The following is a 21,453-nucleotide window of genomic DNA, read 5'->3' as shown; positions in this document are numbered from 1 at the left end:
CCATTGTTATGCATGTATTTTCTTTCATATTTGTGATTGTATGACCAAATTTTTAAGAAATGACGTGGTGTTATTGGACTCTATAATGCGACCTGTTTCCTGAAAAGCTACAGTATGCTTATTTAAACATGTTGAAACCTTAACAAAGAAAATGTGAACAAGAATTTGAAGTGTGGTTTTATTAATTGTAGACTTTTATACTACATATAACCAAAGTAAATACTGTATAAACTTGTCTTCAGCTTATTTTTTTCTCGTGTAGTTCTTCTTTTTTCCAGCAGTTCATCATCCAGAACAGCAGATGGTGCTATTACACAGTCTTATTCCCACAATAAACAGAATGCACCACTCATACAACATGCTAACTCCAAACATTTTGCATTGAGGTAGACTCATTTTGTCCTTTGACTAGTTCAGTTTGCATAGCCTTACTTTTTAGCCCATAAAATTTCATAATACTGTCATTTTACCAGTCAAAAAACATCTAAACCATAATACATAATAAAGCAGTGAGCAGGGATACATACCGTCACATAATGTATTTTGTACATTAAATACATATACTGATGGAAATACTTTAAGTGCAAGCACACAAATAATGGATAGTTGATACTATGGCTTCAGAGATTTGCTACTCGGTTAACTTGATCATGACACCTGAGTGCATACTGTTAATGTAAGTATATAGTGTTATAGGTGGATATACAGAATTTAATGTGTGTGTCATTCTTGTCTGTTGAATTTCTGATCTTATTGGACTCCCTCTGGAGTGTCTGGTCACGGTTCGTTTGATGGTGCATCGTCTATTGTCTTCTGTGCTGGTTTACCTGGATCATCAGGAGAGTCCCCAAATGTTCCAGCAAGGTCTCTTTCACTGCTTGATCCGTGGGCTCTTTTCAAGCTGTTTTCTAAGGACTTGCAAGGTTTTGTGGACCAGCTTTTAGATCTTCCAGGGAGGAACATTGTGTCTTCTGGCAGAAGCAGATGGCTACCATCAGCTTGGACTTCAGAATCAAAGGGACCTACACCTGTTGGTATCTCCTCTGTTTGCTCTCCGTCTTGCTTCTCTGAACTTTCCTCCTTTTCAAGACCTCCTTCAGGATCATCTGGTTCCTTTGTCACTTCCTGCTCAGTATCTTTCAGGCATTTGTCCACATTGTCACTCCCTTCTTCCTGATTTACCTGATCTACATCAAGTGATGCCTGTCTTCCAGTCGTCCCCGCTGAGTGTAGCTCTTCACCCTTTCTTATCCCATCTTCAATAATTGACTGACGTCGTTCAAGATTCACTGATCCATCTGAACTGTCCATTGTCTTCTCCCCATCTTGCATTCCCATCTCATCTATACTATGTCTAGAAGAAACTCTCAGCATTTGTTGCTCAGGCTGGTCAGAATGTTGCTCTACCTTGAAACTGTTGCTAAATTGGTCAATCTGGTCTACCAAGGGTCTTACCGTTGATACCTTTGGCGTCTGACCAAAAACACTAGGGTGTACCTTATACTCATAGCCAGCACTCCAACGTCTTGTAGCTGGAGACCCACCCATTCCTTCTCCTTCTAGATTTGGTTCTCTTCCACTTGCTTGATCAAATGAGATTGTGCTCCAACACCTTCGTACAGTGGACGGGGATGTGCTTTGTATTTCTCCAGGATAGTATTGAAAAGCTTTCACCTTTTCTAGAGGGTAGGAGGTAGTCGCCTGAAGTTTTGCTCTCTCCATGATCAAGGCTTCTTTCAGTGTGGCTCTATCTGAAGAAGTCTGGTTGTTAGGAACTGTAGATTTGGGTGATTCTGGCTTTGTCCCTTCAACCTCAACATCCTTATCACAAGGGAAGATTCGGATGTCCACACATGAGCCAAGGCGTCTTTTTACCCCTGGAATATCCACCTCTAGATTCTGGCCATATTCCTTTGTGTTGAGGTTTGTAGTGCTTATTGTTTTACTCAGATCTGCCTCTTTCTCCTCAGGTGGACGGTCATCAACACCCAGGTAATAGCGGTAGAGGCTGTACCCATCAGCACTGTTGATGCTACTGTGCCGTTGGAGAGAGGAGGGGTCGCAAATAGAGGAGGCGGATGAGCGTGTCCGGGTGAGTTCGGAGTGGTCGATTCCCACCAGTCTTTCCAAGGCATTCACCATTCGGCCATTAATGTCTTCCAGCTGGGACAAACGAAGGTCCACTGTCTGAAGGGAGGCCTTCATTGTGTTCTCCCTCTCATTCACCTCCTCAAGGCACATGGACATGTTCTCCACCCTGAGCATGAACAAGAAGATTGTGTAAATGTGATGATTGAATAGATAAGAAGTTTGCAGACGAGGACCTACAATAATGTACAGTATTTGAAAAATAATGTGTTTTTTGAACATTAAAGCATGTCAACATATTCTGTTACACCAAATACACCAAATAATAATCTTTAAAAAAGCATCATATGACCCCTTTAAGAGATTTACCCGTATTCCTGTACTTAAATCACCTTTCATTTGTAACCCTGATACGCTCATCATTTGAGGACTGTTGCTCATCTTCTTTCTCCCTGAAATATTCCTCCACACATTGCTCCTCAAACTCATACAGCATCTTCAGCTCGTCCGGGGTAAGAATAAGCTCTTTATGAGGAAAAGACATAGAATACAAACAAATATTTATCTCATGGTCTTTTACTACTCACTTGGAACACCTGCATCTTGATCATTTATAATTTGGTCTAATTATTTTATGAAACTCACTTAATCCTTTATCCTTTTCATCCAGTTCTCCCTCCTTTTTCTTACTACAGCGGCAGCAGAGTTTGCGAAAAAGGATGTAGAGGTGGCTAAAGATAATCATTGGTGGAGGCAGCACTGGCCTGTCATGGAAAGTCATGATGAGCTGATATCTCTGAAACTTCCACACCTGGTTCGAAATGGACTTAACCTCAAAGAATGTGTTGCTTTAATGAGAGAAAACACATAGCAGTGAATCAGCGCCACTGAACTGTTAAAATATATTCACCAATGAAGACATTTTTGTAAAGACCAATAGCCACAAATTGTTTGGATTTTACACGCTGCAAGTGAAACAAGTCATCAAAACCATGCAATGGTAGCATTCTTACTTGAAGACAGCAATGAGCAAATTCACAAGCAGGATGTTGGCCACTAACAAATAACAGGCCATGATGGCCGGAGTCAGCCAGGCTCCAGGGATGCAGGGTGGAAGCTTTTTCCCATCCTCATCATATAAGTTTTCTCCACAGGGGGCTGTTTAAAAAAGCTTTCTTGTTACATTTTAGTACCAACAATCGATCTGTTCCGCATTCACAACAATTCCAATGCCGCTATACCATTAGTAGGGTTATTTTTCATGAAAACAGCGTTTATCATTGTGTCAAATGTTTATAGTTTTGCTTACGGTTTATTTCCATTGCGTAAACTTGAGCACATTCCAGAAGAGCAAGTATAGTCACAAACAGTCAGTTAGTGCAAGTGGAAACCAGAAACAAGAACAAAATATGCAGCAAGAATTAATCAAATCCAACATCTTAATCAACAGACAGGCAGGATAATCAGCTAGAAACTGCTGCAATGTGTATGGCAGAGTAATGGCATACAGCCTGAAATACTGAAATAACCACAATTTGACAACACATTTTTCTGTTTCCAAATTTGAAAGTTACAAGACTGAATTCTCAAAAGGTTCCTAACACAACAAGAAAGGCACTAGGCATGATGTTATAGGGGAAGCAGCAACAAACAGCAGGATCACATCGGTGATGGAGATATTAGTGAGGTGTTAGGAAGGTGGATCAGACTGTTAAAGGCCATCTATCTACCCTGGAGGCAGGAAACAAAATCTTACTATAAATTCTAGTCTTACGGTCTATCGAATCTGCAAACACCTCTCCATAGATCATCCAATAAGGCATGTAGAAGATGTTGCGAGCCAAGCGCCATGTGGGCTCCTCGTCTGGGTGGAGGATAGCCTGCCGTGCCACGCCGAAACTCATCAGGACCACCAACATGATCACCACAAAGTACAGCATGTCAATCATCTGCAAGGCAGGTGGCAGCTTATTGAAGTCGAAAGTCCATACAGTTGATAATCAAGTGTACAAGGTCTAAAGGTATAATAGATTTAATAAAACAAATTGCATTACCATTTTCCCAATCATCATGACGTAGGGTCCTAGGTACTTGTTGACTCCAAATATGTCTAGTACGCGGATATACCAGAAGATAATGTCCACGCAGTAGATCACACGGCCGTAGCCCATGTAAGGTTCACTTTGCAGCCTAAGTAGTAGCCCAAGCAAGAAGGTCGAGATGGCCGCCAGGTCTGTGATGTTCCAGTACTCTTCCAACCACACATTTATCTTTTGCCTGAGCTTGCCTGGTTCTGACATCAAAATCTGGAGGAGATAGTATCAGATATAGGCTACAAGCTGATTCTTTGTTATTGGGTTTGGGTTGATTGCACTATTTTTGCATCTATTTCTAGAGATGTGGCTGTAGTGGTGTTTTAAGGAGAGATTGACATCTTTACCTGTCTGACTTTCTCCAACCCCAAAGTGATGATGTATGAAATGACGATCCACTCTTGTAAGGATGGCCAACGCTCCATCTTCACCAGTACTATATAATTGTACAGCATGAGATAGCCAAGGTAGGAAATCTGTCCAATGCAAACCGATTTTGGATTTCAACATAGTTTTAGTTATTGTTTTAAAAATAATATAGTAAAATAAAATAAAATATTCTATAATATATTCTACTCAATCCTTTCAGAGTATTTCCCTGCCTATGGCTCAAGATGCTGGGATAGACTGCCCTAAATAAGACAAACAGTTTGGAAAATGGATGGACGGATTAATTTTTTACTCACAGTATTGAACCAAAATTTGGTGAAAGGGGCATTGTAGAACTCATAGATCTTCGTTCCAATAGGAATCCGTCTCATTTTCTTATTACCTTCCTCCTCATCTCCTTTCTTAGAGGCTGTATCTGCATTGGCATCCTAGATGTACATGAGGTGGTTTTACAACAGGCAGAATTCATAGAAACAGCATCCTCTCTAAAATCTAAATCACCAAATCATCCTGGATTTGTTTTAACCAGACCAAACATAAGATTAAAAAGCCGTTTGATGCAGCATTAACCACTGTGCTAGAGTTCCCCTACTGTTTTTCCTCACAGGACTAACTAAATACTGTTTTTATAGACTGTAAAATAATAGAGTATCTGCAAACTACATATGCTTTCTATTATTTAATCCTTCCACTTTCTATCTACATCATGTCTGGATGTGTCACGCAAGACCTGTGTTTACAGATGGATTAAGCTCATATAATGTCAGGTCAAGAGCTTTCAGTTATGTACTCTACACTGATCTAATAAAGGAGTGGTTTGTTTAAATAGAAGGAGTGGTGCAGTTTTTACCCGGCCGGACTTATCATCATCCTTGGTCTTCCTGTCCTCGCTATTTGCAGTGACTTGATGAGACACGTCATCACCCAGACGGAAATCCAACAGCAGGATAAAAGGTGGGAAAATGAGGCTGAGTATCACCTGGCGTTTGCAGAAACAGAAGAAAAAGGCAAATCACAATCAAGAAACAACTTAAAATAAATTATCTAGATATTTGTACGGGAAAACAAGACTAAAATAATCAGGAAGATGTTCATTTGTTGCAGTGCATGTAACACTCAATGCAATGACTTTATGAAATATAAGACTTCCTGCTCCAATTTAAGATCAATTTAATTAAAGGCCCTCCAGGAACCCTGGAAATATCAAAAGAAATTGCCTCACCTTCAGTCCTGGGTTTTTACCCATTCTCAGGCTGCCCATCCACATGTCAGTGAGGAGCATCTGGCTGCAGGTGTGGGCTATGAAGTCTCTGTGCTTGGCAGCCACTGCCAACTTCAGACAGGTAGAGTTACTCCAGTTCTTTAACTCGTAAGTCAACAGTTTCATGGCTAGCTGCTCATCATGTTTGTAGGACTGATCCAGCAACTCATAGGCCAAGGTTCCAAACTCCCTAAAATTACCAGAAGTGTAATTTTACAGTGTAGAAATAGATTTTTGCCATATTGAAGTAATAAAACCAAGAGTTTTTTATTTAACACTGTAAAACATTTCGAGAAAAAAAAAAACACTTAGCATTTAACTTAGCATAACATTATAGCATTTTGCCTTTCCCCCCTCATAGGTTGTACATTCATACCTGCATATTAGTGAACCAGACTTGAAAGGGATTTTACATTCACTTACTTGGAGTTGTTATCGAGATCCTGGGATATGTCGTCCACCATCTCACTCTGAGACGACTCATGAGCCATGGCTTTGAGGAGCTTACAGGCCACCAGAGCTTTAGCCATACCCTCCTCGCCCCTCTGCCACAGGAACAGAGACATCTTCTGCCTTTTCATCAGCACTGCCCAGACCATCAGCTCGTGGAATGGATAATGGAAGCGGCTGACCTCTGGGTCATCCACATCAATGTCCTCCTCTTCTTCTTTCTTCTTCTTTTGCTTCTTCTTGCCTTTTGGCCTGGGCTCATCATCCTAATGAGGTGAACAGGATATTTATATTAATAGAGATATTGGGTGATCTTTCTTAGAATGTAATTTAAAGAAGTTCAAATATTTGATGTGTACCTCCATTCCAAGCAGCTTTAGGGCTTTAGGCTGGAAATAAAGGGACATGAGATTACTTAGACTGTTTGTGTGTACTTAAAACATTTAGTAATTTGAGTAATCTCTATGTTTTACCCTCTTTAGTCCATAAAGATTGTTATAAAGAGCTCTGAAGTTTTTCCTTGTGTAGTTACAGCGATAGGCTCCACCCATCAGGTACTCCACCACCAGTCCAATGTCGATCAATGTGATTTGGTAATCTGGTGGGAGATTCCCCTGAAATCAAAAGAACAAAAGTTATTTCTCCTGAAATGTTTGTCAAGCTACGTTTTACGAAATACAAGCGATGCATAAAATTATATTTTTATATATTCTTCAGAAAACGTCAGCAGTGAAATTGGATTAACCAGAATTCAATAGTCAGACAGCTTTACCTTTTTAACATCTCTTACGACAATATGCAGAGTGTTGGCAGGACCAAGTTTCTGATAGACACAAAATAACACAGATTGCATATGATTGAGTAATAGAATTATGAGGAATATTAAAAAATATGACAGCAGGGCCTGTCTTTTTTTCTGTGGATTAATGAATTGCTCTCATGCTCTATTGTATTGTACATCCTTTGTGATAAGCTCCAAAATGATAATGGTTACAGTGCTTACAGTGTTGTATAACTCCTCTAATCGAGGGATGGTTAGAAAATGGTGAATGTTTACACCATTTTCTAGCAGGAGCTTGACAAAATCCACTCTGTCCAGAACCAAAGCGTCAATCATGGCCTGCTCGAGGGAGTTCACCTGAAGAGGGCGACAGCGAGCGAGAAGTTAGGTAGAATGCTAAGCTTGCTGAAACACTAAACTTAAACACAAGTACTTCGAACATATGCTACATTAATTTTCTGGATTATCCAGTTGACTGTATGCCACAAAATAATGATAAGCAGGCTGCAAGGATGGTATAATTTGATTCCTTAACAAATGATTCTTATGAGCCACATCTGTTCAGGGAATCAAAAACCTACAACACAAACACTAAAGTCTAATTTACAATCAAGTGACTCTTATGAGCTAGTTCTTTTAATTAATTGGTATCAAAGACTCAAGAACTCTGGAGTTGCTGGATAAAATCCGTCTGATCAATCTTTTACGCAAGTTTTTAGGAACCACTTTAGGAATACCAGTAAGACTTCATATATAAATGAATGGTGAATTTAAATGAGATACATTATATGAGAAACATAATACATTTAGGGAAAATCTAAGCAAAAGAGTCGTCTGTCTTACTGTCTTACCCAGTTCAGTAGTTCTAACTTTCTGGGGTCAGTTTCCTTTGGTTGTTCTGGTTTGGCTTTGCCTCCTTTGCCTTTTTTCCCTCTAGCCTTTCCTTTGTTACGTTGAGTGGCTCCTTTCTGCTTTTCATGAGATGGTGCTGCGCTGGTGGAGATGGCAGCGAGGGCACTTGCAGGCTATGAAAACAAACATTTTAACTTAAGAAAGTCTCTGTGAAATAAATATTTTCTTATTTCTTGGATATAGATTATTTCACATACTGGTAGATTGTGTCCATACACAAAGATTTGGTTGCGTGCTATATCCACTCTATTCCAAGCCAGAGCCAAACTCAGCTGATCTGGAGCTGATGCGTTTGTTCCTGAATTACAACGAACACACATTATAGTTCATTTCTAACCATGAACCAAATCTGTGGTATTTCAGAAGGTCTGCGTATTCACGATACCTTTCAGTAACGCAGTGAGGATAGCCATTTCAATGTCATCTTGTCCCTCAGCACCCATTCGAAACACTGTTATCTACATATACCAAGTTAGAAATTTTAATATACATACATTTATTTTGGATGAGGATGATGAAAGAATTACTGTGGTGGAAATGAATGGAAAATGTGTTTTTAGGATGAATGCTTTGCCTAATTTTATTAGCATTAGCGGGACATTCTTATTCACACTCTGCATAACTAGCTTATTTCCCTCTCAAATTACGTAATACTGCTTTTCTTGTTTAGGATGTCTAGTATGAAATGCAATTACCTTTGCAGTTGCAGTAACATGTATGTTTATCTTAAATGTAATCACGTTGGCATGGATAGTGGCCCTGTTCCAAGACATTCCTGAGTGTTAGCATGCATTGCTAATGAGAGACTTATGGTGGAGTCTGGGCTTTTAGATTAGTACCTCATGGCTGCAATGGGAGGGGTGACATCTTAAATTGAACTCATTATAATATTTTGAGAATGAATGCTAGTTCATTTCATGTTTAATATCTTGGTTGAAGCAAAAAACACTAGGGAAACACTAGCATGCTTGCTTTCATAATAGCATCTGTTAAGCTATCAATTCATGTTTAATAGTAGGCTTGAAAGTTGTACATTTGCATACCTAATATCCATATAACGGAAATTCTTATGTGCGTATGTGGACATTTGAGCTCTTAACATACATTAGCATTGGCATTTAATGTAAAAACACTGTTGTGGAAGGCCATTACTCTATCTAATGCCAGACAACGAGATGTGATGTCACTGAAATAAGCGGAGGAGATGTTCAGTGTGGATTAGAGAGAAATGGATCCACCCTCCTTCCCCGCATCTGCTCATATTCAGGAACAGGGTGAATGAACGTAGCGGGTCGGCAAGAACAGGTGGCACTACACTGATCCTAGTCCAGATGTATAGAGCTACAGATTATCTCCTGTCCTGAGGCAGTATTACTAAATACTTAACACATCACTTAGCCTCAGTTAAAGCTGCACCGGCACAAATATTACCATTAACCAAGCTCCCAGAGTGCACTGGATCATCCTATAGGTCATATATAGTCTATAGGCAAGTACTGTATATAGTGATTGTGAAGTCCGTTCTAACATATGAAGTCTGAAAGCATTTGTTAATCACAACGGTCTCATAGGTGAAGCAAAAGAACTAGTCGCTCCTGATATGAAAGGATGTGATGCGATATGATGTTTTGTACCGGTTAATACAACTAGGGAGCAAATGCAGATGGATATATGAGAGAGACACATGAATAAAGACACATGACAAAATGAATAATGAATGGAAATGTTTATTGATGAAAGGTTGCACAAAGAGTTAAAAAAATATTCATAAAACATTTTATTCTTAGTTGTTTTTATATGTATATTATGTTGTTTTAAATGTATATTTGAAAAAAAAATCTAAAACCAGCCTTGGTTGATTTGCTGGTCTACGCTAGTTAAGCATTTGTTAATCACAACGGTCTCATAGGTGAAGCAAAAGAACTAGTCGCTCCTGATATGAAAGGATGTGATGCGATATGATGTTTTGTACCGGTTAATACAACTAGGGAGCAAATGCAGATGGATATATGAGAGAGACACATGAATAAAGACACATGACAAAATGAATAATGAATGGAAATGTTTATTGATGAAAGGTTGCACAAAGAGTTAAAAAAATATTCATAAAACATTTTATTCTTAGTTGTTTTTATATGTATATTATTATGTTGTTTTAAATGTATATTTGAAAAAAAAATCTAAAACCAGCCTTGGTTGATTTGCTGGTCTACGCTAGTTTAGTCTGGTCTAGCTGGTCTCCCAGCCTGGCCAAATTGGTTTTAAGCTGGTCTCCAAGCTGAAAAGTATCCAAAGCCAATCTAAAACAAGAAGACCTGACCAGAATGAGAGACCCACTAAGACTATCTTAGGCTGGTTTAAGCAGAGAGTGGGTTTGTGTTGATGGATGTTGGTCTACAATTGTTACATGATCTTACATCACTGTAGATACTTACCAACTCCCTCTTCTTCATGCATTCAATGACCATGAGCAGAATTTGCCCTGACTGCATTTTGTTGTAGTTAAAGGTTTTCTGGATGGTGACCAGCAGTTGCTCTTTTGCGTCTTCGTTTACCAGTCTAAAAAATACAATTCAGTGTGATAATTAATAGTTTTGACAACTGATTCTCAGTCGTTCTATTAAAGATGGGTCAATACTAGAAATTCATGGGATAATGTGCATCTAGCTATTCATTTCTAGACATAAAACCCTACAGAGGCATCTGGACCCCTTCAGGGCGAAGCAAAAGGTCCATCTAAACAAATTAATTATTTAAATATTTCTCAATTATATCGATGTTTCAACATTTGAACAAAGAATGTTGATGGATAATTTAGAATCAAGCATTCCAGAGATCTGTGTAATAATGACTATTAATACTCACCCTTCAACCTCAGAATATTTGTGGGCGAAGGAAATAATGTCAGAGGCTCGACCACTGCCATCACAAACCACTACAGGCACAGGTGGTTCCTCACGCAGGCTTTCCAGGACAATCGAGATCACATTGGGACCCCCCTCCACAATCAGACATACCACCGGTACACCCTGGCCCAGTCCTAACATGCATATACAGAAAAAAAAGCAATTCACTTACCTAAATGTTTTGAATTTCTTGGTACAGGGGATTGTGCACGTATCAATATAATACTATTACAAAACATTAGCCTGAATTTTTGAGCCTTTTGGGTGTTTTGCGCTGTAAATCTTATTTTCAATTACTCAAAATGCATGCACATTAAAAATTTAAAAAGCCCTTTTATGATTAACAAAAGAGGGGTATTTAAAAGTCAGAGAAGTGGGGAGTACAATCATTTTAATTTGACTCTCCCAGGTCTGATCCCAGATGACGATGTGAGTGGTGACAGCTGAGCCTCCCTTTGCTGTCCCTGCCTTATCACGAGCTCCAGGCATAGGATGACAAAGGGAAACCCACAGGTCACAGACACCAAAGCCTTGATCAAATCTAGAATGGCTAGAGCATATCTCCACTGGTCCCTGACCCCATGAACTCCATTACGGATAATCAGGATATATCTCGCGTCATTCAAACCCTTAGCATGCTTTCAAATATGCCCTCTTAGGATCAGAGGTACATTAGACCTAAATCAGATAAGATTTGCTGATGCTACTGCACTTACGCGTGTTAATCTTCTGGAGGGAGATGTGTTTCTCCAACTGCCTGCGTAGTTTGACCTCCGCCCCGTATTTCCCACATGTGCCGTTATCAGATAGTATGAAGTGCGAATGGCTATTGTTGAGAACGGCAAGTTTGCTCAGAGGATTGGAGATGGCCTGGTATGGTTTGTTCACCTGAAGAGGAACATAATGCAGATGTCAGTGGACAAGTATGAAGCTTCAACTGTTAGATGATATAGCATAACGCCTTATACAATTATTTTTTCATAAGTTTATGAGCACCATCATGTTTTGTATTATACACCGATAGTTCGTGCTTACATCTTTTCCAATTAGATCCTCTTTGCTCTCCAGGATTCCCCATGGAGCGATGCCTATAGCACACACCTTCCCTCTGGATTTAGAAGAGTGATCCTTCAAAGCATCTCCAACGTGCCGGATCACTCCTACATTATGAAAGTAATATAAAACAGATTAGGAAACCTTCTTAACTATATCTGATACCAAACCAAATTGAATATGGATGCAAATGTTGGATCCAAGGGATCCATGTGGATCGGAATCATACTTGTTGACCAGGGATCAGCAACTCAGGTCCTGGAGGACCACTGTCTTGCAGAATTCACCTCTATCCCCAATTAAACACTTTTTTTCCCCAGGTATGTTTGAGTGGAGATGGAGCTAAACTTTGCAGGACAGTGGCCCTCCAGAACCGGAGTTGCCCATCCCTGTTGTACTCAAAAAATACCTACCAGTGCTGACTCCACCAGTGAAGATCCATGCTCCGGTGGTCATGGCAGCCTTGATCAGGCCTTTCCCAAAAACTTGCTTGAGTTTGGGCTGCAGGTCAAAGTTCTGGAGGCCACCATGAACTGATATAAGCAGCGTGGGCAACTCCAGTTGCCATTCCTTCACCATGAGATGCAGCAAGCTGTCCGGCTTAGTATCATATGACACCCGAATATACTGTAAGAGATATTGAATTATAAGCTTAATGTCAGATTTAACTGTTTTTCTTGAATGAAATATGTTTATTTCCTCACTGCGTGAACTATGCTAACATGGTTCTTTACTTACAATTGTTGGATTATTTAGACTTCAAATCTCGAGGGGGAATTAACTGAGAAATTTGTATTGTCCTTCACTTACAGGTGGTTATCAAATAAAACTCAGCTTTTGCGTCAAAATACTAGGTTCAATAATAATATAACAAGTTAGTAAATTCACCCCATAACGTTCAAAATACCATGGCTTTGTTGATAAATCCTCCTCCTTGAAATTCAATGGTACCATAGGCGTCTGTGAGGACGGTCTGGGTATGTTTGACCACCAACCATTTCTCCTGAGGAGGGTCCACTTGCACAAGCTGGTTCCCTTCGGAGGGCTTGTTGGTGACTGCGCCTGCTGCAATGGCCGAGTGTTGAGTCACTAGATAACCACAGGCGCACCTGAGGAAAATCACAGCAGAAGTAATGCTGGAGGTTTGTTTTATTGCATGCAACGGGATGTTGCTTACGTAACTCAATTAGCTGACATTTCATCATGAAAATAATTTGGTTTGAGGGTACTGCCTGTTTTTCTGTGCACGTAGACCACCTATCAGGGCTGTGTCTAAACTGCAGTCAATGTTCAATGGGTGCACATGCATCAGTGCACACCCTGGCATACCCCAACCGACAGGAAGTGTGGTGGACTGAACTACACTGCCCCCCTCACATCCAGCCTTGAAACATGCCCACACAGTGATCTGTGAAAGGGCTTATGATGTCACACATCACCCCTCATTACATAAGAGTCTAAAAAGCCTCAAAACAGAATGAGTCATAGAGGTAATTTGTTTCGCACAATTCATTATATGTAGTTACGTGTTCTTTTGAAATGGGTCAAAATAGGAAAGCTCACCGCGTTGGGTCCTTGGCTGGAAATATGTGGATACATTCTCTTTTGTGAAAGGTTTTTTCAATCCAAGCTTTCTGGCCCTAAGAAACAGACAAGAAAAGACAGTAAATCAAATAATAAACTAAACTAAAATAAATACTTTTCCGGCCCAAAGAAGCAGAAAGGGAAAAATAAGTCAGAAGAAAGTTCACAATTCACATTATTATGAAAATTAATTCAAATTATTAAAATAAAATAAAATAGTAGTTTGGTTATACAAGCACAAACCTACAACATTACACATATATTCAATGTACCATTCGACCATATTAATATATGTATAACATCAATTACAGCAAGAACTGCTTTTAGTCCCTTGAGTTTGCCCAGAGTAAATAGAGCAAATCCTCTTTGCAATGATAATCCTTACTAAAGTATGAGTGGTACAGTACGAACAAGCCGTAGATATACAGAACACATGGAAGAGAAAATATGTAGATGGCAAATGTCTAAAGTGATTAACTATGGAGACTTCTGGTGAAATGCATTTGTTCACCATTACCAGTGATAAGTGTGCTTTTAGGAATATACTAGTACAAAGATAATGCTGGTCTTTTACAGTTCCCATAGTCAGCTACTAAAACTGGAAAACAACTAACTGTTGCTTCAAGATGTGTGGATATGAGTTGAATGCAAACATCCAGAGAGTCATTGACCAGATCCAGGCTGTAGCCTGTTTTGCCTATAATTATTAGGTGCATAGCAAATTAGAGTGCAAACTCTGCTCCAGACCATTTCTCTTTTTTTCTGTTTTGAGAAAGTGCCATGGAAACCCACCAACATTTTTAGCTTTCGAAAAAGATTCTGTCGTGCCAGCTTTGTGCTCCAGCACTGGACAAAAATAACCTTTGGTTCAAAGCAATATCTGTCTGGGCTTTTGTTGGTTCAGCCCTAATTAAGACGAAAGCTTTTGAGGCAAATCTCCCTCGAAAAATCAGTCACAGAACATTAGAGATAAGAAAGACAGAACCCATTAGAAACCCACAAAACCATGGCTTTCCATTGCACAATTATAAGTATAAATCAATAAATTCATAGTTTATAAAGTTTGTCACCTCCTCATTTTTTTTGCACTTAAAAAAAAACGAACAAAAAAAACTTTAAAATCATACATTGTTTAACAAAGATAATGTTTTATTGTAAATTGCTAATTGTTGTTGCGTCGAGAAGCGAGGGGAAAAAAAAAAAATAAAAAAATAAAAACCTGTAAATCATTCCCAATACTACAATCTCGTAATCCCAATCCTGATCATTCCTACCCCATCATCACATCAGTAGACCACAGATCCCTGGTTCCTTCTGGTCACGCAGTGTTAGCTAGCCGGGGTCCTACCTGTAGAGCCTCTAATCGACATTAAGAAGGTGCCAAAGAGAAACTTTCGGCATCAACGATCCCTCCTGGAGCTCCGCTGGCGAGGGGTGCTCTTTCACAGAGCGCCAGCGCCCAATGAATCCCACAGGACATGAAACTTCATCACTTTATGAGGGGCTGTTCATATGATGAGCATGTGAGCAGGCTCTTTGTTCGGGGCACGTCCCATGACTCCAGTTCAAGATAATCCTTTTGGGAGTCCCATGACCCCTCTCTCATTGCCCACAGGGTATTTTCATCCCTCGCTGGAGCAAATCACAACAAATCTACTTTGATAGCTTCACAACCCCCGTGGAACACATTTCTTAAGCTCAGAAAACCTTGAGAAACGGCTTTTCTACCGCAAACACTTCTCGTAAGTTGATGTAGAGAGTCAGGTTTGTATCTAGAAATGGACAGGAATGGGAACTCATCAAAGCTTTTCATTCGAAAGTGTCACCCTCCTCCGACCACTTTGATATCAAGCCCAATTTGCATAATTGAGAGAATTGGGCACAGGCATTCTTTTGAAAAGAGGCCTAGTTAAGACATGACAGGACTCCAGTTGGGGGCAAGGTCATCCAATACCAATTGTTGTTAATCTCTATTTTCACCAACCGTGTTGTGGGGGGAAAACGGTTCTGACGGACTAACAATCACGTCTAAGCATTGATGACGCTACTGACTTCTAACAGTCTTTTACACAAAAGAAGAGAAGCCTTTAAGTGAGGAACTCTACTCAATAGAGGGTGTTTCATCAGTTGATTCGAGAAGTTACATTTGTGAAGATATTCACAAATCATTTTGAGAGGGTTTGAGTGACCAGTAGTTGGAAAACAGTAAATATTCAGTAAATCAGTCCAAGCTGGTGTTTGCTTGGGTCTATTAGCATGACCAGCTTTAAAATGCCCTCAAAACAGACCAGACTGACTAATTTGGCATTAGGCATGGAACCTATATAACCACATTGGGCTGGTTTAAAATCTATTAATCAGCAGGGCTGCTTGGTCAATCATTGAAAACATAGGGAGATTCCACCCAAAATGAAGATATACATTTTTGCAAATAGAAATGGCGAGATCATTGGTTTAAAGTGCTTTTCAATGGGTTCTTTCCTCAACCATCTCACTCTTTCAGCAGTTCAGTGCTGTCGTCAAAACGCACGTGGACAACTGGTAATTAAAGCTCTTGAAGACAAAGGGCTCTTGCCACTGCAGTAGTTCAGCCAGTGTGACGCACTTATTTCGGCTAGTTTAAACTCATTATCCACAGCAATTAAAACTCAAATCCGCTGAGAGCTTTGTTCAGAAAATGCACAAAAGCTCTCTAGGAGGAAAAATCTGATTTTCTTGCTTAAATTAACAAGGCCTATAGCAAACCTGGCAACAATCAACACTATTGAGTCTTTCCACATAGTCAGACATCTCGCACGTTGTTGCTCAACTAAAAAGGCATTTGTTCATAAATAGGATTGCAGCTACGATTTGTGAGAGCTGAAAGGGGGAAATCAGATTAAATGTTTATGCAAATCTTTCCCACAGTTTTTGTACAAGTCTGCATTTTCACATTGTACAGGCAAAACCCACAAAGATGCAATAATTACAGTAAATACATACTTACTGAAATTTAGATATGGCATTGTCTGTTCACACACTTCATAAATTGTATGATGAGCCTTTCCAAAACTAGACACTGAAGATCACATGAGAGGGCAACAGTCCGGTGACCCATTCCTCAGAACTAATGAGCAGTGTGGGATTTGATTTATGCTCACAGTTCAACTCACAACCTTGTAAAAACACTTAATGTATATTTAAAATTCCGTCCGTCCGTTTGTCCGTCTGTCTGTCTGTCTGTCTATCTATCTATCTATCCAATTGTCTGTCTGTCTGTCTATCTATCTATCTCAGGGGTGGCGAACGTCGGTCCTGGAGAGCCGCAGCCCTGCAGAGTTTTGCTTCAACCCTAATCAAACACACCTGAACAAGCTAATCAAGGTCTGAACGGTTACTAGGAAGCTACAGGCAGGTAAGTTTTCATTAGAGTTGGAGCTGAACTCTGCAGGGCTGCGGCTCTCCAGGACCGGAGTTTGCCACCCCTGATCTATCTATCTATTCAATTGTCTGTCTATCTATCTATCTATCTATCTATCTATCTAATTGTCTGTCTATCTATCTATCTATCCAATTGTCTATCTATCTATCTGTCTGTCTATCTATCTAATTGTCTGTCTGTCTGTCTATCTATCTATCTAATTGTCTGTCTGTCTATCTATCTATCTATCTATCTATCTCTCTGTCTATCTATCTATCTATCTATCTATCTATCTATCTATCTATCTATCTGTCTGTCTGTCTGTCTGTCTGTCTATCTATCTATCTATCTATCTATCTATCTATCTATCTATCCGTCCATCCATTCATCCATCCATCCATCCATCTATCTGTCTGTAATAAACCACTAGCAAGAGAGGGAGAAATATCATACTTGCAAATAAATTGTTAGTTTTAAGTTTTATAGAGGTTATACCAGGTCTGGAGACAATAGGCATGTGGATTTCTGGGTAAGTTTAACATACTTAACCTTTTTAAAACAGTGCTTTCCCCTTCTTACTCTGCCTCTAAAAAGACTCATTGTCTCTGTGGGTTTGAAAATCCAGTTAGCCATCATCACATGAGAGCAACATGTCACTGATTAGCCTTGAGATTTCTTAGTCATAAGACACATTTTTTAGACAACTATGTTTGTGTGAGAGTGTTTTTGTCTGTCTTTGAGAGAGGGGGAAGGGGCAAAGACCGAAAGAGAAATGACTGTAAATTTTGGAGGATGCATGCAAATGTCAAAGGAAGTGTTTTAGTAACAATCATATCCTTCTTTCCTCATTTACTCAGACTGGACACACATCCCTCAAAATTTTGTTTGCACGTCTATTTGCATGTGCTGTCATCTTTTTCAAGAAAAACCCTGTTTTTACTGTACAGAAAATAATAAAGGCATTACTGATGACTACATTTATTCACTAAACACTCATTTCTAAGGTTTGTAAATCTTCACAGGAATTGGATTTATGCATTCTGACCTATTTACCCACTACTGGAAGATATTGAGTAAACTTGCTTACTTTGACAATTCCTACATGTATTATATCAGAAAAGTGCGACACGCGACACGGGCGAGAGGCTACCAATGTAAAGATATATTTGATTCCTTATTGAAAGCTATATTTTCAGTCTTAATCACATGAAAGCAGACATTTGAAAGTAGGGAGGTAAAGTGCTTATAATCTTGCCCAGCTGCTGGTGCTCATACTGGGCATTATGGGGATTAGAGGCAGTGGAGGAGCATCAAACCACAGAGGTGCTGCTCATTCTGCTGCCGCCGGAGAAAGTTGCATTGGGCTGGAACTGCCCTTTTGCTTTCTCTTGTGATTAGGAGTTGGATTAGTAAGAGATTTAAATCAAAGATGCAAATCTGTTTTATATAATACATCTCTAGCTTCATGTTTTGCAACATTGTAACAAGTTAAATTTGTTTTTCCAATTCGTAGCAGTGGCCGTTGTTAAAGCTACAACTGTAAAGATAATCAGCAAGTTTTAAAGAGGGAAGAAATTAATTTTTCACATTATCCCTTTCCAAAAACTTCAACAAAGGTGTAAATATAAGTGGAAAATGCAATGTGAGCTATTATATGTGATCCTGGACGACAAAACCAGTCATAAGTGTCATTTTTTTCTAAATTGAAATTTATACATCACACGAAATCTGAATAAATAAGCTTCCCATTGATGTATGGTTTGTTACAATAGTACAATGTTTGGCCGAGATACAACTATTTGAAAATCTGGAATCTGAGGGTGCAAAAAAATATTGAGAAAATCGCTTTTAAAGTTGTCCAAATGAAGTTCTTAGCAATGCATATTTCTAATCAAACATTAAGTTTTGATATATTTACAGTAGGAAATTTACAAAATATCTTCATGGAACATGATCTTTGCTTAATATCCTAATGATTTTTGGCATAAAAGAAAAATTGATAATTTTGACCCATACAACATATTTTTGGCTATTGCTACAAATATACCCCAGCGACTTAAGACTGGTTTTGTGGTCCAGGATCACATATTATATTATATTATTATATTATTTCTAAAATACAATTAGTGTTGGTAGTAACAAGTTACATGTAATGGTGGTACGTAATTTAATTACAACATAAATGTAACTGTAATCCGTTACAGTTACTGAGAAAAAAATGTGTAATTAAATTACAATTACTTATGAAAATGTTAATGATTACAAAGGGGGTTACATCTGAATATTTACACACACACTGTTTGCAAATGCTTAACAGTTGTCTAACATAATATAATATATATTTTACAATGCTGAAGCTTAAGTTAAAAAGCACAGAATATGTAAAGAAATAATAACAAGCAGTACTGATTTTGCATTAGAAGTGCATTATGGAAAGAATTATAAGAATACGTAGCCCAAGTTGATTGGTCATGTCTTCTCCAATCTTTCACATTCTTAAAGCTGATGAAAACTAAACCCTTTAGCTGAGACATAAACCTGTGAATCCATGTCATTTTAGTATCACTAATATATCATTGTTGTGAACATTTAGAGTTAGATTTTATTTTAATTTTAATATTTGTTATAGTAATTTTGTTGTGTGCTTTTTGTCTTTTTTATTATTATTATTATTTTTAAATATGTCTATATAGTTGTATTAAGTTTTAGCTGTGGTTTATTTAGTTTTTGTTATTTTAGTACCAAAACTAAACAAAAAGAAGTTGAAACTTAAAATAAAGTTAAAATACGGTAGTTTACATTTTTTTATAGTTTATTTTATTTCAGTAAATGATTATTTTATTTTTGGTAATGTTTTTTAATGGTTTTAGTTTAAGTTATTGTTTTAGTTAACTAAAATAACCCTGCTGTGAATACCTGGTTCAGTATCATGTCACATACACCTGACTTCACTCATAAAGAAGAACATATTTTCACTCATTTCAATCACCTCTAGATCACTGAATCAAACTCAAGGCAACAGCCTAAACCTCCCTAAAGCGGTGGACACTCTTACCTTCTGAGACATTGATGCTGAGCGTTTGATGGAGGCCCGTTTGATGGAGCCACTGGCTCTTCTACCGCCCCACTCCATGTGTCCGGTTCACTCCGCACCTCAGAGACTCATGACCGTGTCGGACCCTCCAAGACCCTCTTTTGCTCTGTCTGTAAAGCGGTCCCTGCACTATCAGCGCTCAAACTCATCTCCCGATGTTCATTCTTTGGGTTCTCCCGCCCTTAACTGAAGATAGAAAGACGCAGATGAGGATAAAACATCTCTCGATGACACGCTTGACACATAGACCCCGTTTCCCCCGCTTGACAGCCTGTAATCAGGATTAATGCAGCCAGCTCTTGGAAGCTTGCGACTTTAATGGGGCAGAGATTTAATAAATGGTTATTGAAGGTAAATCTACTTTGGGACACTATGGGCCAAAAAGGTTTTGAAAACATGCAAACTTTGTGAGGATGCTTCTCCTGGACTTTGAAGACTTGAGTTACAATAAGAAAACAGGTTTAGGCCTACACACTAACCGTGATATGCCTGACCTACTGTGGTGAAGTTTGAAAAGAAAGTCTGTGTGGACCGACGCTTTTGCAAACCATAACAATATTTACCTCATGGTGATTTTATTCTAAACATGCTGGTATTCTTTTTGTTAAAGGTAAGTGAACCATCTAAATAGTCAAACGCACAGAGATTAGCACAGGATTATTTTAAATGAGGACATGAATTAAATGAATTTCTCTCTTAATGCACGCAGAAATAAAAGAATCAGTCAAATGAAGCCTGTAACAAATGCGCACCTTCCAAATCAATTACACTGAGAGCAACCTTTCTGTAGTAATGCGATGTGAACATCTGAAAAGTAGAATACTGTACTCTTGTGGTTATTGTTGTAATTGCATGTGTTCATAGTAACACTTCATACCATATCTCAATATCTATACCATATCTACCATATTACACATTTTCTAGATGAATTACTATAGCTTTAACATTATTATTATTACTATTGTATACAGTAAAGTATATGTATATAATTAAAATCACACAGTAACATGCACTAAGTAAAAAGTAAATTACTAGTAAATTACTAACAATCACAAAAAATTAGCAAGTCCTAATAATTAAAATGTTTATTATATATATATATATATATATATATATATGCTGTGTATATGTCATGCTGTGTATATATGATAACGTTTATAACATCTTGTGTTATTTCAGTATCATTGAGATTATATTATAAATTATATTTTAATTATATGTTAAATTAAAATGAAAATCATTTTAATTTTAGTTAAAGTTTTATTAATTTTGCTGTATTTTTGTCTTTTTTTTATTATGTATGTCTATATAGTTTTTTATAGATTTTTTCATTCATTTCATTCAGTTAATGTTTATTTTATTTCAGGTAATTATTTTTTTAATGGTTTTAGTTTTAATTTCAGTTCACACACACACACACACACACACACACACACACACA

At 38.4% G+C, this 21,453-nt stretch overlaps 1 protein-coding gene across 3 annotated transcripts in view; it reads right to left on the bottom strand.

Moving 5' to 3' along the window:
- Positions 1-164: 164 nt before the first annotated feature.
- Positions 165-21,453, bottom strand: part of LOC107715707 (transient receptor potential cation channel subfamily M member 1-like) — a 23,009-nt gene continuing 1,720 nt past the window's right edge. The window contains exons 2-28 of one of the 3 annotated variants that reach the window (XM_016521895.1): positions 19,974-20,198; positions 13,498-13,574; positions 12,842-13,043; positions 12,348-12,561; positions 11,917-12,041; positions 11,598-11,769; positions 10,841-11,015; positions 10,411-10,534; positions 8,361-8,433; positions 8,173-8,273; positions 7,915-8,088; positions 7,286-7,420; positions 7,055-7,105; positions 6,756-6,896; positions 6,642-6,671; positions 6,256-6,548; positions 5,794-6,022; positions 5,422-5,550; positions 4,868-4,999; positions 4,529-4,657; positions 4,143-4,394; positions 3,863-4,037; positions 3,398-3,418; positions 3,102-3,246; positions 2,734-2,936; positions 2,481-2,613; positions 165-2,257 (exon numbers count right to left, since the gene is read on the bottom strand). In XM_016521895.1, coding sequence (XP_016377381.1) covers positions 778-2,257; positions 2,481-2,613; positions 2,734-2,936; positions 3,102-3,246; positions 3,398-3,418; positions 3,863-4,037; positions 4,143-4,394; positions 4,529-4,657; positions 4,868-4,999; positions 5,422-5,550; positions 5,794-6,022; positions 6,256-6,548; positions 6,642-6,671; positions 6,756-6,896; positions 7,055-7,105; positions 7,286-7,420; positions 7,915-8,088; positions 8,173-8,273; positions 8,361-8,433; positions 10,411-10,534; positions 10,841-11,015; positions 11,598-11,769; positions 11,917-12,041; positions 12,348-12,561; positions 12,842-13,043; positions 13,498-13,574; positions 19,974-20,051 — 5,193 coding nt within the window. In that variant the 5' untranslated portion in view covers positions 20,052-20,198 and the 3' untranslated portion in view covers positions 165-777. Of the gene's footprint in view, positions 2,258-2,480; positions 2,614-2,733; positions 2,937-3,101; positions 3,247-3,397; positions 3,419-3,862; positions 4,038-4,142; positions 4,395-4,528; positions 4,658-4,867; positions 5,000-5,421; positions 5,551-5,793; positions 6,023-6,255; positions 6,549-6,641; positions 6,672-6,755; positions 6,897-7,054; positions 7,106-7,285; positions 7,421-7,914; positions 8,089-8,172; positions 8,274-8,360; positions 8,434-10,410; positions 10,535-10,840; positions 11,016-11,597; positions 11,770-11,916; positions 12,042-12,347; positions 12,562-12,822; positions 13,044-13,497; positions 13,575-19,973; positions 20,324-21,453 lie in introns of those variants that run through there. The other 2 variants (XM_016521887.1, XM_016521902.1) reach the window with 2 other exon arrangements.

The sequence above is a fragment of the Sinocyclocheilus rhinocerous genome, unplaced genomic scaffold (genome assembly GCF_001515625.1).
Source record: "Sinocyclocheilus rhinocerous isolate Xijiao unplaced genomic scaffold, SAMN03320098_v1.1 scaffold3207, whole genome shotgun sequence".
Classification (NCBI taxonomy): Eukaryota; Metazoa; Chordata; class Actinopteri; order Cypriniformes; family Cyprinidae; genus Sinocyclocheilus; species Sinocyclocheilus rhinocerous.
Note: the sequence above shows the minus strand (reverse complement) of the source record. Positions and strands in the feature narration are given on the sequence as shown.